The 16,241-nt window shown below is 45.3% G+C and overlaps 1 protein-coding gene across 1 annotated transcript in view; it reads left to right on the forward strand.

The window, feature by feature from the left end:
• The window catches only part of LOC124619971 (putative transcription factor SOX-15), a 73,745-nt gene extending 59,877 nt beyond the window's left edge, over positions 1-13,868 (forward strand). Inside the window, exon 6 of the mRNA XM_047146633.1 lies at positions 10,621-13,868. Coding sequence (XP_047002589.1) covers positions 10,621-11,123 — 503 coding nt within the window. The 3' untranslated portion in view covers positions 11,124-13,868. The remainder of the gene's footprint in view (positions 1-10,620) is intronic.
• Positions 13,869-16,241: the final 2,373 nt, after the last annotated feature.

The following is a 16,241-nucleotide window of genomic DNA, read 5'->3' on the forward strand; positions in this document are numbered from 1 at the left end:
AAGGTTTACCTGCTGGCAGGTATCGTGACAAGATAATGAGACTTCATGTGCGGTTGTTGCGAGGTACTGTGGACCTAGGCTTCGTAGTGATGAACGATAATGCTCGACCTCATAGAGGAAGGGGGCTGATATTTTCTTCGGAACGGAAGAATTTGAACGCATGGCGTGGCCTGGTCGCTCCCCCGTTTCGAATCCCGTATAGCGAATCTGGGATGCACTAGGAATATGGGTTGCTTCAAGTTAGCATCCACCAATCACTCTCCAAGACTTCCGAACAGCTGTGCAGGAAGAATGGGCGTTGTTGAGATTGATGACATCGTTTACAGCATGCCCTATCGTTGTCAGGCCTGTACCGCTGCCAGAGGTGGTCACACCACATACAGAGCACATTAACCAAGAACATGCTTGTCTACCGTTATGCGTGTTGGAGATGTTTACGTTCTGTATTCTTGACATTGTTTCTGCTTTACTATCGCCTGTTTATACTGTTTGTGGCAAAATGAACGCAACTTTGTAAAATTTCTGGTTGTTGCTTTAATTTTGGACATCATTGTAGTTAGTTAATCTGCGTATATTTCTCAGAATTTGAACTGAGACTCATGGATCCGCTTCTGTAACTCCTGTTCTCTACTTAATTCAGAACTTTGCGAAGAAACACCTATTTCGATGAAAAAGACCTGAATCTTGGAATATAAAAAAAAAACATTTTAAACAAATACGTACATCCGGTTTATAAAACAACCTTTACTTTTGAGAGTTACAAGTTAAGTGTAACTTCAAAGTGAGTGTCGGCGAGTATTTATTTCTCTTCTCCCTTCTGCGAGCACGCTTCGTTGTATTACCCGCTCGGCGAGACGAGCCGCGGCAGTGCAAAGCGTCCTTGCGCGCCGTCTCATTTGCCTCCGCCCATACCGTAACGACTGCACTCTGCCCGTTAAGAACCTTCATATACTGCGAACCGCGTCTTCCTGAAAACAACCGTAATTTACAGACGATCGTTAAGTGCGTTCAGTTACAGCGCATAAACAACTTGCGCTCGAAATACAGCCCCTCGCTGACATATTAGAGTGATTTATTCGCCGCTCAGACGGAGATAGCCTCGCCTTGAGTCTCGGCCGCCAGCTGCGGCGAAAAATTTCAAAGTTACTACTAATCACTTTGGAATTAGTGGTGCTAAATCACCCAGTAATAAACAACAATTAAGAATAACCGGTTCATTTAAACTCTTGCACAGCCAAGGAGAGCTGTTTACGAATAGAAATTCAATCCCGTGCTTGGTTATAAAATGTAACTCGGAGAAATAACGTTAAGTAAATTTATTTGTGTAGTCTGTAATAACACTTCTCAAGACATCTGTTAGGTGCAAATTTTTAGTGGCGGGAAACGTGGAGGTTAGTGCAGTTATTCCAGTAGCGAATTCGTCGTAACTGTTCATGTAAGTACCAGTCTCGGAGATGCAACGGCGACGTTAGCGTTAATGAATTTGTATGTCGACTTTAACTCCAGTGCCTGCTCAGTAGATCCGAGCAGTCATGAACTGCCCGGCTACTACAAAACGAATTCGTCCAAAACAGTTTGGAGCAAGTGTATGTTGGAAATTCTGAAAAGCCATCGGATGGCTCTGAGCACTATGGGACTTAACATTTGTAGTCATCAGTCCCCTAGAACTTAGAACTACTTAAACCTAACTACCCTAAGGACATCACACAGATCCATGCCCGAGGCAGGATCCGATCCTTCGATCGTTGCGATCACGCGGTTCCAGACTGAAGCGCCTAGAACCGCACGGCCACACCGGCCGGCATCAGATGACGTCTGCGTATCTCAAAGCGATTTATGCATACATCCGCCCACTACCCATTATGCTACTTTATTTAATTACTGTTTTATTTTTGGTGTCTTCCAGAGTTATCGCCTTTGGCGACTTTTCACTTATTTCCTCCTTGCGACTCACCTCTTATGTTTAAGATATCTTTGTTTAGAGCGATTACTAATAGAGCAGATGAATTATGGTGATGCACTTTCATGACACCGGTAAAAAAAAGGTATGTCATCAACCCAAAGGTAGTAGTTTACACCAGACATTTGCCAATCGTTGTTCTACGGGAGTGGTACTACCCGCCAGGATAGCCGAGAGCGCGACCGCGCTGCTTCCTGGACTCGGGTAGGCGCGCCGGCCCCGGATCGAATCCGCCCAGCGTATTAACGACGACGGCCGGTGTGCCGGCAAGCCTGGATGTGGTTTTTAGGCGGTTTTCCACATCCTACTAGGTGAATACCGGGCTGGTCCCTACGTCCCGCCTCAGTTACACGACTCGCAGACATTTGAAACACATTCACACTATTTCACGATTTACACTAGACGCAGACAGCTGGGGTACACCAGTTCCGTCTCGGGGGGTATGGGGTTGCGGCAGGAAGGGCATCCGGCCACCCCTTCAAATTAACCATGCCAAATCCGTACTTAACCCTGCCGAACCTGCACACAATGCGGGATAAAGGCAGTAGCAAACGAAAGAAAGAAAGTTCTACGGGGGTGGTACTCCAGTGCAGTTCTCATACTGGACAATCATCTCATCCAGCTTGGTGTAGGCGGCTTATAGTTTAACGTGCAGTCCAGCCAAGGGCAGTTTTATTTTTTCACGTACACAAAGCGTTGACAGAGTTGAACGGCTCAAACAAAAATTGAGAAACCAGTGAAACGTAGTTATACCAGAATTAAACGTCTCACGGAACCTTCCATATCCAAATGTGTGACTTGCACTAGCGACGTAACAAGTAATTCCATTGCAGACTTAAATAATGGGTAGACACAGACATTTCGAATCATGCACTCGGCAGCTGTATGAACGTGTGTTCCAAACACTTGCTTCAGGTATATTGCATGCACAATTGTTTCCTAGCGTAGGTACTTTCTTCTTTTACTCAGTCACTCAGTCAAATACAAAAAAGTAAAAATGACAGCTAACAAGATTCAGTCTTTTACTGCGTCTTGCTCTCTTCCTGATTACTTTTACAACGATCGAGCTCATATTCACATGTAACACCATTATTTTGAATTAGACATAACTTGTTTCGGCCATCCCAGTTAGCATGTTGTAAGTTATCCTGTAACATACATACATACACTGATCAGCCAGAACGTTATGACCACCGACCTGCTATCGATATAAAGCCGTCCACCGTCACCTGGCGAGAAATAACTGCTAGTCAGACACAGGCACGTTGCAGGTAGTATCAGTGAGAGTGCTGTTCGTGTGTAGAATGGGGAAGGCGCGCGATGTGTCAGAGTTTGACCGAGAGCAGATTATGATGGTCTGGAGGCTCGGCACGAGCATTTCGTAAGCTGCACAACCTGGCGGGTGTTCGAAGAGTGCTGTGGTAAGTGTCTTCAACACGTGGCGAAACCAAGGTGAAACCAAGTCCAGATGTCGATGAGTTGGGCGGCCAGGCCACGTTACAGATGTCGGACGCCGTAGGCTGCGTGTGTTGTATCCTGCCTACTCGTTAAATATGGGGTGCCTAGGAAACCTGCTTTCTCGGATCGCTAGACAACAATTCAAGTAATTCGTATTACTCAGTTTTTATGACAGTAAGATAAATGACAATTCTTAACTTTGAGAATTTACAGTGATGTGTTGCAAGCAAGGGGCGACAAGCAACATAAACAATCTCTTCAGTATATACAATTCGTAATACAGTTCCTAAGTCGCTGCTATGCAAGCGCCTATTCTTGATGCCGCAGTCGAAGTCGGCGAACTGTGCCGTGGCTAGTTGGCCCGGCGCTTATGTTGTCTTCGCCTAGAGGCTGCTGCTGTCTAGTTGTCATACAGAGGGTCGGTTAGCGTGCTATTGGCTGACGCCGTCTCACAGCCCTCTCTACTCTAACGTTCCCGCCTGGCGTGCCGACACATGACTTTACGCCGGAAGAGGGCAGGCTGGTAACCCAGAACAGACGGCGAACTGTAACGGAACTAACATCAGACTTCAATGCTGAGCAGAGTACAAGTGTGTCTGAACACACAGTGCACCGAACATACCTTAACGATGGGCCTCCACAGCCGATGACCCATGCAGGTGCCATGTTAACACCACGCTATAGGCAATTACGACTGAAATGGGCACGTGACCATCGGCACTGGACGTTGGCGCTGTGGCAAATCGTCTGGTCTGATGAATCCAGATACTTTCTTCATCGTGCCGATGGGAGGGCGCGAATGCGTCCTCTCCCAAAGCAACAGCTCCTTGACACCTGTACTGCGGGACAGAGATAAGCTGGCGGCTCCATTATGCTCTAGGGAACATTCACCTGGGCGCATCCACGGGGCCAGTGGAGCTCGTGCAATGCACCATAGCGGCCAAGGAATATCGTACACTGGTAGCAGATCACATACTCCCCTTCATGATGATCATGTTTCTCGACAGCAGTGGAATTCTTGAACAAGATAATGCGCCAGCCCAGGAGATCCACCACGGCCTCCTTCCTTCCATGACCTACCAAGTCCTCCTTCCTTCCATGCCACGACGCACCGCCGCTGTTATCCGTACTAAAGGTGAACATACCGACCGGCTATTCGGTAGGTGGTCGTAATGTTCCGACTGCTCAGTGTATAACACAATTACACACTGATCTGAGCGACGTAGTAAAATCTGCACAGTAAGTGGTGTGTTCATTTTTAGTATCATCTGCTGACATTTTTAATAACTGCAGAAAAGCTATCGCTAGATGAGGTAGCCACTGGGAGCGGGAACTACTTAAATCCTCGATCAGTGTAGTTTGCTGTCATTGGAATCCAGTTGCTCTTGATGTAGTCTGTGTTTCACTCGCAAGTTCGCACAATCGGCATGCAACGAATTTACACACACACACACACACACACACACACACACACACACACACACACACGGGGCGCTCTCTAATTCTCGACAAGCCCGCCCACTAATGCCTTGCAACGGCAGCTCGTAATATTCGGCATCCTTCCCGCGAGCTGCTGGGTAATACGCTCTCCTCCTGCGGGAGTGGACGCCACGTCACGTCTTCGGCGCGGCGCTACGTGCTACGTGCTCGGAGCGCGCACCAGGTAATAATTTGCGGCTCTGCGCGGCTTCCGTGAACGCGAGGTACGTGAGTCCAGGAGCCGGGCGAGTTCTCGACGCAGCTCGCTGCCTGTCCGCGAAGACTTCACCCTGTACCGGCGCTACGCATTCCACCTAAACCTGCGCGCTAAAATAAAGCCCCTTTCGTCATGATCCATTTGATTCGCAACAAGTGGGCAGCGATTCCACAATCGAGTCACGTAGCCGAGACTTCATCAGAAACTGGAAGACTTACCATCTAAAGTTGTTATGCAGGGGTGCAGTTACCTGTCTTCATTATACGGCTCTCACGTATCTACCATTTGTGTGGGGGATAGGTTTAGTGGGGGCTGTAATAGAGCTAATTTAAGTAATGAGAACTGCACCAGTTACTTATTTGTTGGTACTTAGCGCAACGCTTTTCAAGAATTTATTTTCACTTGCAGATGCATTTGTGCATTTGTTTACATGAACATGTTTGGTAATATTTGTTTGTGTGATTTTCTGCTTGTCTTTCGTCTTTTTGAAGTTAGATTGCAATCGGAAAATCGGATAAAATGACTCTTTGAGTGTTTTTAAAAGCTAATATTAGAAATGGGATTTTTGTTTGTCTGCTTGCAGGTATTGTCTACTGTAAATAGACAGATAAAAATCCCATTTCTAACATTAGCATTTAAAAACACTCAGTCATTTTATCTGATTTCCCGATTGCAGCCTAACCTCAAAAAGACACAAGAGAGACAGAAAATCACACATGCAAACAAATTCATGTAAACAAATTCACTCGTAAAAGAGAATAAATTCTCGAACCGCGCTGTGTAAAATATCAAAAATAAGTCACTAGTGCAGTTTTCATTATTTAAATCATGAATGACACAGTTGCAGGATTTTCTGAAACATCGAATATGATGAACTAAATTAAGTTATGTAATAGAGTTGATCAAAATAAAACTCTGAAAGAGTCACGCAGCGTTTGTTTACTTAAATATATCACGTGAGTAGTAATAGTTTCGTTGTAATATGAACCACTTTCACCTCAGAGAGGGTCAAATAGTGCTGGCATGCTTATATCTTAACTCCCCTGCATAATTTCGAGGTTGACTCAGTTAATTAGGTATCATACCAAGACGAAATGCAGTCAAGTTAACTTTCATCACAGGTACAAGTACAAGAAACAGACAACTACTTCACATTACTCTTCTTTCCTGGAATGTAATAGTAAGATTAATACTATAGTTTTGATGACTCTTGAAACCTCACAGAGAGCAGTCGAAAAGTTAAAGAACAATTTATTACGAAAATATCTAAGAAAAATTATTGCACTCTAAACAGTAATTTAAGTACTCTGTACTAGTTTAGCCTCTGCCCCCACTGCAGACAACCGGACAGTGATGCACCATAGATAGGTAAAACCAAACTTGTCATCAAAGAACTTTGAATACCACGAGTACATCCATGCAAACATGCGCCCAGTGTGAAAATTACTCAGATATGTAATTGTATTATAAATTTGTTTCCACCTTGCTTCACTAGACAATTATGAAATCACCATATTTAGAATCACGCTCTGGCAGTTACTGTATTTGAACTACTGCATATGCACTTGCCCTATCTGTTAAAAAGTATTTTTTTTGTGATAGCGGTTACCGTTTCAACAAATGAATTTCTTTTCCCATCAAATCTGTATAAACGTAAAATACTGATTGACAAAAAGAGTACAGCAAAAAAAAAAAAAAAAAATACAAGACGGCCCCCCATTTTACTTTCACTTCCTTATGGACTTATGATATTCTAGTTTAACTGAATGACATCACGCAAGTTATACTTTTATTTAAAAAAATATTACAAGACGGCCCCCCTTTTCACTTTCACTTCATTATGGTATTATGATATTCTAGTTTAATCGAATGGCATCACGCAAGTTATACTTTTATATAAAATGTACACTATGCGCTAGGAATCAATTTTGTGCTGTCGTTTAGCCGTTGTCTTACATTTAATCATTTCACCTGCTCTGAGTACAGACCGCAGGCATTGTAATTCGCGCAGTCCTACAGCAGAAACATTAACAAAACTTTCCATAGTGTGCAGCATTGCTACAGGCAGATAACATACCATCGTCGCCACACGCCGTTAACCCAGGACGCCAGGTCACAAAAATTCAGCGGCTCTCGGTCACCTCTGAAGATTCCAATTCGAGTCTTGTCTCGTGTACGAATAAGCTGAGGCCTCACCAGGCATACTCGCCGAGCCGAAATGCTGAGTTTCACACATTGGATGTTTTTTCCGCGTCAGCGCTATTGGAATTCCCGTCCTGTCAATCTTATCTAACATTGCTGTTGTTCCCCAGAATTACTAAATATGAATAGCAGTCTATTCCAGTCAACCAAAACACGGCATATTTCTGCCAACCAGCGAGTCTCCCTTGTCGATCGTCACTATTTGCCTCATTTCCCGCTCTATGTCGTCACACACTTTAAAAAATGACCAGTTTGTTGTTACACAATGACGCAAATAAACAGTGTTGAAACAGAGTGAGATTTCGGGTGTAAAAATTTAGGTTTGCTCTTTATAGTCGCTTCGTATGTCCAGTATGCGTTCTGATTACTTTCTGTACCTGTGTACTTGTGACAAATGTAATCAGAGAATCACAGTTTGCCCGCTTTGGCCAACAGTCGAGGCTACACCATTCACCTTACGTTTTCGTTTTGCCTCTCTTCGTTCCTTAGCTAACTTGATCATCTGAACAATGTACGGCGGTGACAGTCTCATTTGGAAGTCTCGAGGCCTCATTGCTTTTCCATGCGTCCATACAGTTACGACCATCGCGGAGACGTGCTGGCGCCCCACAGCTCCCCACGCCCCTCCCCCAACCCCCGCCCTCATGTCATGCTCCCTTGATTAATGCCCAGCCCAGGCGCTGCCCACAATTACACCGCCGCCTGCTGATTGCTAGAGTCCCCTTGGAGGCACGACACGAGGGACGCAAGAGGATCGCGTCTACAAATGAGAACGTTCCATGGGGCCTCCGTAGCGTTCCACGCCACAAAACATACTTCTACGGACAGGCAGGGCTTCACACAGTGTTTGTCAACACACTGCTTAGATTCTCGTATGGTTACTACGTCAGGTTTGGAACTTTTGCAATGGAGATTCGATTCTAGTATTTAACTAACTTTACAGTAATACACAATAAATTAAACCATGACTGTGCTGCTTACGTCTGCAGTGGTGTGATCATGGGTAGGTCCAAGAACGATACCTGCTTTTTGGTATTGTATCGCGTCTCCACGTCAATCTTCCTAAGAACCTGCCGCTTCAACGGTGAATGATCGTATGACCCCTTGGTAGCAAAAAAATGGTTCAAATGGCTCTGAGCACTATGGGACTCAACTGCTGAGGTCATTAGTCCCCTAGAACTTAGAACTAGTTAAACCTAACTAACCTAAGGACATCACAAACATCCATGCCCGAGGCAGGATTCGAACCTGCGACCGTAGCGGTCTTGCGGTTCCCGACTGCAGCGCCTTTAACTGCACGGCCACTTCGGCCGGCCCCTTGGTAGCAGATCTGCGCCATGTACAGTACTCCAGAGTGATCAGTCCTCTTTGAAAGGTGAGGGGGGGGGGGGGGGGGTGTCACTAATACCCTCTAAGACAAAAAAGAAGCAGCACCACGAAGGAATTATCCGAATGGGACGAAAATCGATAGATGTTATGTACACGTGCAGACACCCAAATGATTATAACTTCAGAAAAAAATGGAATGATTTATTCGAGAGAAAGAGTTTCAGAAATTGAGCAAGTCAATATCGCATTGGTTCACCTCTGGCCCTTACACATGGCAGTTATGTGGCTTGGCATTGATTGATAGAGTTGTTGGAGGTCCGCTGAAGGGATATCGTCCGGAATTCTGTCCTACTGGTGCGCTAGATAGTCAAAATCTCGAGCTAGTTGGGGAACCCTGCCCACAATGCTCCAAACGTTCTCAATTGGGAAGAGATACGGCGATCTTGCTGGCCAAGCTAGGGTTTGGCTAGCACGAAGACAAGCGGTAAAAACTTTCGCTGTGTGGGGGCCAGCATTAATTTGCTAAATGTAAGACTAGGGTTGCTTGCCATGAAGGGAAACAAAACGTGGAATATCGTCGGCATACCGCTGTGCTATAAGGATGCCGCGGATGGCAACCAAAGTGGTCCTGCTACGAAAAGAAATGGCACTCCCAGCAGGCGACAGTGAGATTGGTATCGCACCGTTGCTGGGAGCACCTCCAGTCACTTTTTCACAGGTCATCAGGGCTCAGTTCGACCTATGACGCCTGGAGTAACAGCGCTGTGCCTCTGCAAATCAATGGGGGAACGAGATTCGGGACTCATCACTGAAGACAATTCTACTCCAGTCAATGAGATTCCAGTGTCAGGAGACGCCCCGGGAGCAAAGGGATAAAAACCAAATCGTCGCCTGCCACACGTCCCGACAACTAGGACCGGGATGCCATTTCTTTTCATAGCAGGACAGTTTGATTGTCATTCGCGACACCCTTACTGCAGATCCGCTTGTAGACGATCTTCTACGCACCGTTTTGTAGCCCTCCATGGCAAGCCATCCTGAGCTTACATTTCAAAAAGATAATGCCAGCCCACACAAGGTGAGAGTTTCTACTGCTCATCTCAGTGCTTGCCAAACCCTACCTTGGCCAACACGGGCGTCGGATCTCTCCCCAATTGGCAACGTATGGAGCATTATGGGCAGGGCCCTCCATCCAGCTCGGGATTTTGACGATCTGACCCGCCAATTGAACACAACTGGCACAGTATGCCTCAGGAGGACATCCAAGAACTCTGTCAATCAATGCCAAGCCGAATGACTGCTTGCATAAGGGCCAGAGGGAAGGGCCAACGCGATGGTGACTCGCTCAATTTGTGAAGCTCTTTCTCTTGAATCTCTGAATAAATCTACCGATTTCCGTTCCATTCGGGTAAATACTTCGAAGCAGTTTTTTTTCTTTTTTGTGTTAGAGTGTATTTTTCCTGATGAGCTTATTTTTTGTGCTGCTTCTCCAATTTTGTGACAGGCTGGAGGCGTTATCTAGCATTTGTGATTTTTTTAAAAATAGTTCTTGATAGCTTCCTTTGGACAGGGCCGGCCGGGGTGGCCGAGCGGTTCTAGGCGCTACAGTCTGGCACCGCGCGACAACTACGGCCACAGGTTCGAATTGTGAAACACCATATACGACGCAGACAGAGATGTTTTGGTTCGCCGTTAATCGCCGGCCGCTGTGGCCGAGCGGTTCTAGGGGCTTCAGTCCAGAACCGTGCTGCTGCTACGGTCTTAGGTTCGAATCCTGCCTCGGGCATGGATGTGGTCCTTAGGTTAGTTAGGTTTAAGTAGTTCTAAGTTCTAGGGGACTGGTGACCTCAGAAGTTAAGTTCCATAGTGCTCAGAGCCCCCTTTGCACAGGTTCTCAGCTAATGTGTCACCTCTCATGTAACCCTGGTTTCCCTTACGCCCCAAGGATGTTCAAATGTTTGGATGTCTGTCGCAGGTGGGGTCATGATGGCTGACGATCGGTACCCGCAACAGCAACAGCAGCAGCAGCACGTGGGCTACGCGTGCGCCGGCGAGGACGAGGACCTGATGCTGGCCGGCGACGCCGTCGACACGCACGAGTTCGACAAGTACCTGGGGGCGCGGCTGCACGCGCACCACGCGCCGGGGCCGGAGCCCATGGACTCGAACCACAACTACCACCACCAGCACCAGCAGCAGCAGCACCAGCAGCAGCTGCACGCCGCCTACTACGGCCAGCCCTCGGCGCTGGACGGGCTGGGCGGCCTGCTCAAGGCGGAGCCGTCCGCCGGCCTGGCCATGGCCCAGTACGACAGCCAGGCGTGCGCGCCGCAGGACTTCAGCGACCACCACCACCACGCCGCGGCCGCCGCCGCAGCAGCCGCAGCCGCCGCCGGCGCGCCGGCCCAGCACATCAAGACCGAGGACGACTTCAGCGTCATCCTGGAGAACGTGCGCAAGACCTGCTACAGCACCTGACCGGCCAGGTAGACCGACGGCCGCAGGATTCCCAGGTAGTCCTCACACAGCGCGACGTCCCAACCTGCAGCAAACGCCGACACGGAATCACAGCATTCTTCCCTGCTGTCGGTCGCTGCGGCGCTGCGGGTCTCGCTGGCGAGCTGTGGAGAGTTCCCACTCGCTCGCTATACTATCAACTCCCTCCGCGAGGTAAATGTTCCTACAGACTGTAGACTGGCAGAGTGGGTGGACTAGTTTCTAGAGAGCCGACGTTTGAATCCAGCAGTCTTCCATTAATGGTAACGAGCCCTATCTCTTCTGAAATCCGTCAAACTTCGGCGTCATTTTGCGACTGAACGATCGGAAACCGTCGCCGTGAAACGCCGCAGAACGTCCGAGAAGAATACTAGCGCTGTCTTCGTTGTTCGAAAACGCGCGTCCCGTACAGGACTGGCCACGGACTTGAACAAAAATTATTCGAGTGATTTTGGATGCGTGTAACACAGTGTGCTAGTTGACAATATTGACAAAGACATTAATGTATATACCGTGTACATATTTAGAAAAGAGGCTTATGGATATTTACATATACGTCCTCCGAATATATTTTAACTACTGTTAGATTTTGATGCATATTATTTACCTAAGCATTCCATAGTTTAATGAACCAAATATTTAATAAAATTTTATTGTTATGTGTAATTTTTACTGGAAACTTATATATACAAGGATTTGATGAGGTGCTACCACGCACAGGGTACTGAACTGAGAAAAACGTATCTACGTGAGACCAACTGAGAGTCGGTAACGGATCAGGCCCGTGGCTGCAATCCCCGTGTTCTATGGCAGCCGACATACGATTTGCGCGGTCAGAATGAACGGACCTGCGCTGCGAAAAGAACATCAGTTCCGGGGGGCCAAGAAGCCTTTTGGTATTCTTACAATGTACTCGCCACCAGTTTCCTATAGCGGCTTAGGTACGTGCTCCCTCTGCTGTATGTCTGCAGGCAGACATGTTTCTCGAGCCGTTGTGGGAATCTCAGAGGGCAGCGGAGCGCACATCCGGTCAGACGCTGCCCTCCCCTTCCCGCGACCGCTCGGGCAGGCGCCCACATTATCATAGCCGTACCTCTCCGATCCGTACCGCCCGAAACCACTGCGCTCTTCCACCTCGCACTAACGGATTTCTTACTCGTCACATCGTCCAAAATATTCCTTCAGGGGACGTCTCCAGAGAGAGACGTTTTGCCATACGAAAGACTTCGTTCAAGCACAATTGTCTTCCGACAACAATACATACAGGTATGAGTCAACTTAAAGCTGTGCCTTATGGAAAGGACCAACCGCGAATTTTTAAACTGAGCGAATGAGTTGAGTAAGAAGAATCTGTAGGCATATTTTTACAACTGCTGTGTATAAGAAGCGAGCGTATTCGATGTGCCTTTCTACCAAACAATACTGGTTGGTTGCTCATCACCTGACAAGTAACGTCTTGTAACTGTTGAGATGTATGAGCACAGCAAATAGAGTGTTGTGATGAATACTGTTCAGTTGCATTCCATTGCGACCAACACACACCGTTAAGCAGGCAATCAGGCAAATGACATGAAAGATAATCGATTTCCGATGCTGCACAGCGTCTCCTGCCTACTGTAAGCACGAATTGTGATACCTAAGGTGGATACAGAGGCACGTAAGGCCCTTTAGTTCGGTTTATCAGTAAAACGGCGCCGAAGTACACATTCGTACTGGCTGGATTAGCTTCTTAACGGTGCCCCTGAGCACTATTTCCACCTAGGACGCTGAATGTCGAACGAACATTCCACGAGAAGCCTTCTTTAAAAGACTCCCGTTCATTTCGAACAGTCAGGTTTTCTCAGAAAGCACTGAAAAATACAGGGTAATGTTGGGAAGCTACTGAGATCCCCTACTCCAGTGAAATAAAAAAGACAATAATGGAGAAGAGATAGATTCTATTAAGTAGCGTTTTTATGAGAGAAAGTATTTTTAATAATTGTGTGAGAGAGACTAACAGACATAGTTTGTGCTCTGTTACCTTCCAGCACTGCAAGACAGTCGGAACCGAGAGAATATCTCGTTTCCTACACCTCGTGGGTGAAACCTCGAAAGTAGCGGTGTCTCCTAGAAGTGAATCCCTCCGTGTTCGGATGAGACACTCATTTCTAGCCTTATCGCTAGTATAAAAGACGCATGTACTACTGAAAGAGAAAGTAATAATGCGAGTACGTCCTGATTTAGAACATCTGCTTCAACTTTGATTTGATCTCACTTTTTAAAAGGTGAATTCTTTAATTTATTAAAAATTATTATGTTTGGGTCATCAAATGGATATTAAGTTAGTTGATGGTTATAGATTAGCTTATATTTAGATATCATAGTGATTATATGAGCAATAAAGTAATTGGCTTGTTAGGTAGAACTGTCCACAGCTAAGTTTTATTGGTAAATATTTTTGGAAAGAAAAGTCTACAATTTTTCCCTCTGTTGAGGCAGATATTTCCGTCTCACGGATAAATGTCACGTATGTCATCTAAATGATCCTCAGATCTGCACAGCAATAAAACTGTACAAGGAAACCATAAGCTGTTTCTACATTTTACTGTTGTTAAAAATAAATGCCTGCCACGATTTATGATAAATTGTGTATAATATATTTTCTGTATATAAAGTGTATTTTCGGACTGTTTTTTAATTACGTACCTGTTACATAAATGTACCATACATATTTCAATAACATGTTATAATTCAAATAAATAAATCCGTTTAAAATATGTTTTTCTCGTGAATTCTTGATCCATAACAATCTCTGCAGATTTATTAGCGCAGCATTGAAACGCCACGACTGACATGGAAGGACTTGAAGGATTCCCGGTGATCAGCAACAGCAAAGCCAGACTGCTCGCATTCCGTTCATTTCAGTGACTCATTTTCACAGTTAAAGAGCAACATTCTATTGAAAGAAATGTGGAAGCAGTAGGTTTTTGTAAAGAGTGTGAAGATTTCTATACAAATGGAATCTGATGACAATAAAACATCCGTTTTCGTTTGTATGTGTGACAGTACATGAAATTAAGGGGGACGTCCCAGATAGTATGCAATACAGTCCACACAAGTAGTGAATACACACACACACACACACACACACACACACACACACACACACACACACACACACACACAAAATTCCAGCCCCTTAAACATTTAATACGCACGGATCGAATTATTTACAAACATAGTAGTTCTGTAAGCCCTTTCGAGTCTGAGCGCACTAGAAGCAATGCGACATTTGCTATGACGATGTCACCAACAGTGTTGAATTGTAGTGATTTATGCCTCCTACGTAGAAAATATGTCATCAAAAGGAGATATGGTAAATATGTAAACGTCAGTACAGGGATATTACTGTGTTAGGGTCCTTCATAATGCTTGATATTTCCACACATTGGTGGAGGATTATGAGTCAGTACCCAAATCGTTACAGACGCACTACAAGATGAGATACTTCTTTCCTGCGAGAATAATATCGATTTCTGTTGCTTTTATCTCCAGTGTTTCAATATTTTATTTTGTAAGCGTCAAATGTCTCATTTCAGTTTAAGCCAGCAGAGGCGATTTTTGGGTCAACAGTCATGATGACTTTTTCATCGTTCCTTGTCAAAACATAATTGACCTCCTTCTACAATGATTTACCTAACAAGCAGAAGTTTAAATCGGAACGGATTACGAAAGCAAGGAGAAACATTCTCAGCTTGACATCAAAGGACTGTTCTTTAACTCAAAAACGCACTTCATTTTTTGATGTAGTTGTGCTTTACATCTATGCACTTTGTGCAACATTTTTCCGTACGACTTTGGAAGGCCAAAGCACCTTCATTGGCATCAAAACTTATCACACCCAGAGATTTCTTCAGTTGTAGTTGGTGGAAGATAGAGAGTGCAATATGTGTAGAATATGATGCATGTTCGCTCTTAATGTCCTTCAGTTCTGCCGTTGCCGATGTAACTCTGTGTGAAGGTGTATTTCTGTAAGAAAATAATTATTTTTTCTTTTCAGTTCGCGTTTCATCTTACCTATTTCTGTAACTGTGGCCGTATACATTCCCGCAGATGAAAGCGACTTCGCACGGTTTTTATTTTTCTTCTTTCACGGCGAACTGCACTTGCCCCCCCCCCCCCCCCCTCCATTACGAATATTTAAAGAACTTCATAATCATCCGAGTAAGTTGCTGTTTGAATAAGAATGTACTATTCCTTTCGATCACACAGCCCTTTAAAAATTGAGCCAGATGACTATGACGTCAATTAATAACATACAATGTGAGTTATCCTACTATAATTATATCCACTCATAGATGGCTTGAGTTTATCTAACACTGGACATGTTTATAAAATAAGCACTCACACAACCTCTTGATATGGGCACCACAGTACAACTTACTTTAAATAGACTGACTTTATTTTGTGCAGAACTGATGTTGACTTGTTTCACGGAAACTGGAAGTCAATAATCGGGCTTTACTCAAACGGTAGCCTATCCTGATGATCATGGCACACCGTAAATTTCCGAATGGAACACGTGTGTTTCTTCAGCATCAATTACATCCGCTGTGACGTCTGAAATACAAGAATTTAAATTGACAGGCATAATACATCACTATTTGCAAATTAATTTTCATTGTCACATAGGTATTTTCTGATCACTTCTTATGTCCGTCCAGTAACTATATAGCATTTCATTGCTCAAGTTAGCCACTCGCAGTTCCCACCATGGAGATGGCTCGTTCATAGCTTGCCAGCGACTTCCGACTGTAACCACAAATGATTATCTTGTTCAATACGAAAGCTGACTTGCAGTAACGACTGACGGTACACAAAACGTAATTTTAAAGATATAGCAACACTTACCTTCACCAAGATTGCAGTATTTTTAACTGTATGATCACAGACAACTGACCCGCAGCTGGGCCCATAAGATGCGTCAGCTAAATCGATAGTCACAAAGACAAGAAAATGCTAGAGAGCGTGCCCAACTGTCCAGCGAGGACTGTGGCGGGACGCCAGAGTTCAGTAACCACCAGTAAACCTCGTGGTTCCGCTAGCACTCCCATGAAATGC

This window comes from Schistocerca americana, chromosome 6, assembly GCF_021461395.2.
Source record: "Schistocerca americana isolate TAMUIC-IGC-003095 chromosome 6, iqSchAmer2.1, whole genome shotgun sequence".
Classification (NCBI taxonomy): domain Eukaryota; kingdom Metazoa; phylum Arthropoda; class Insecta; order Orthoptera; family Acrididae; genus Schistocerca; species Schistocerca americana.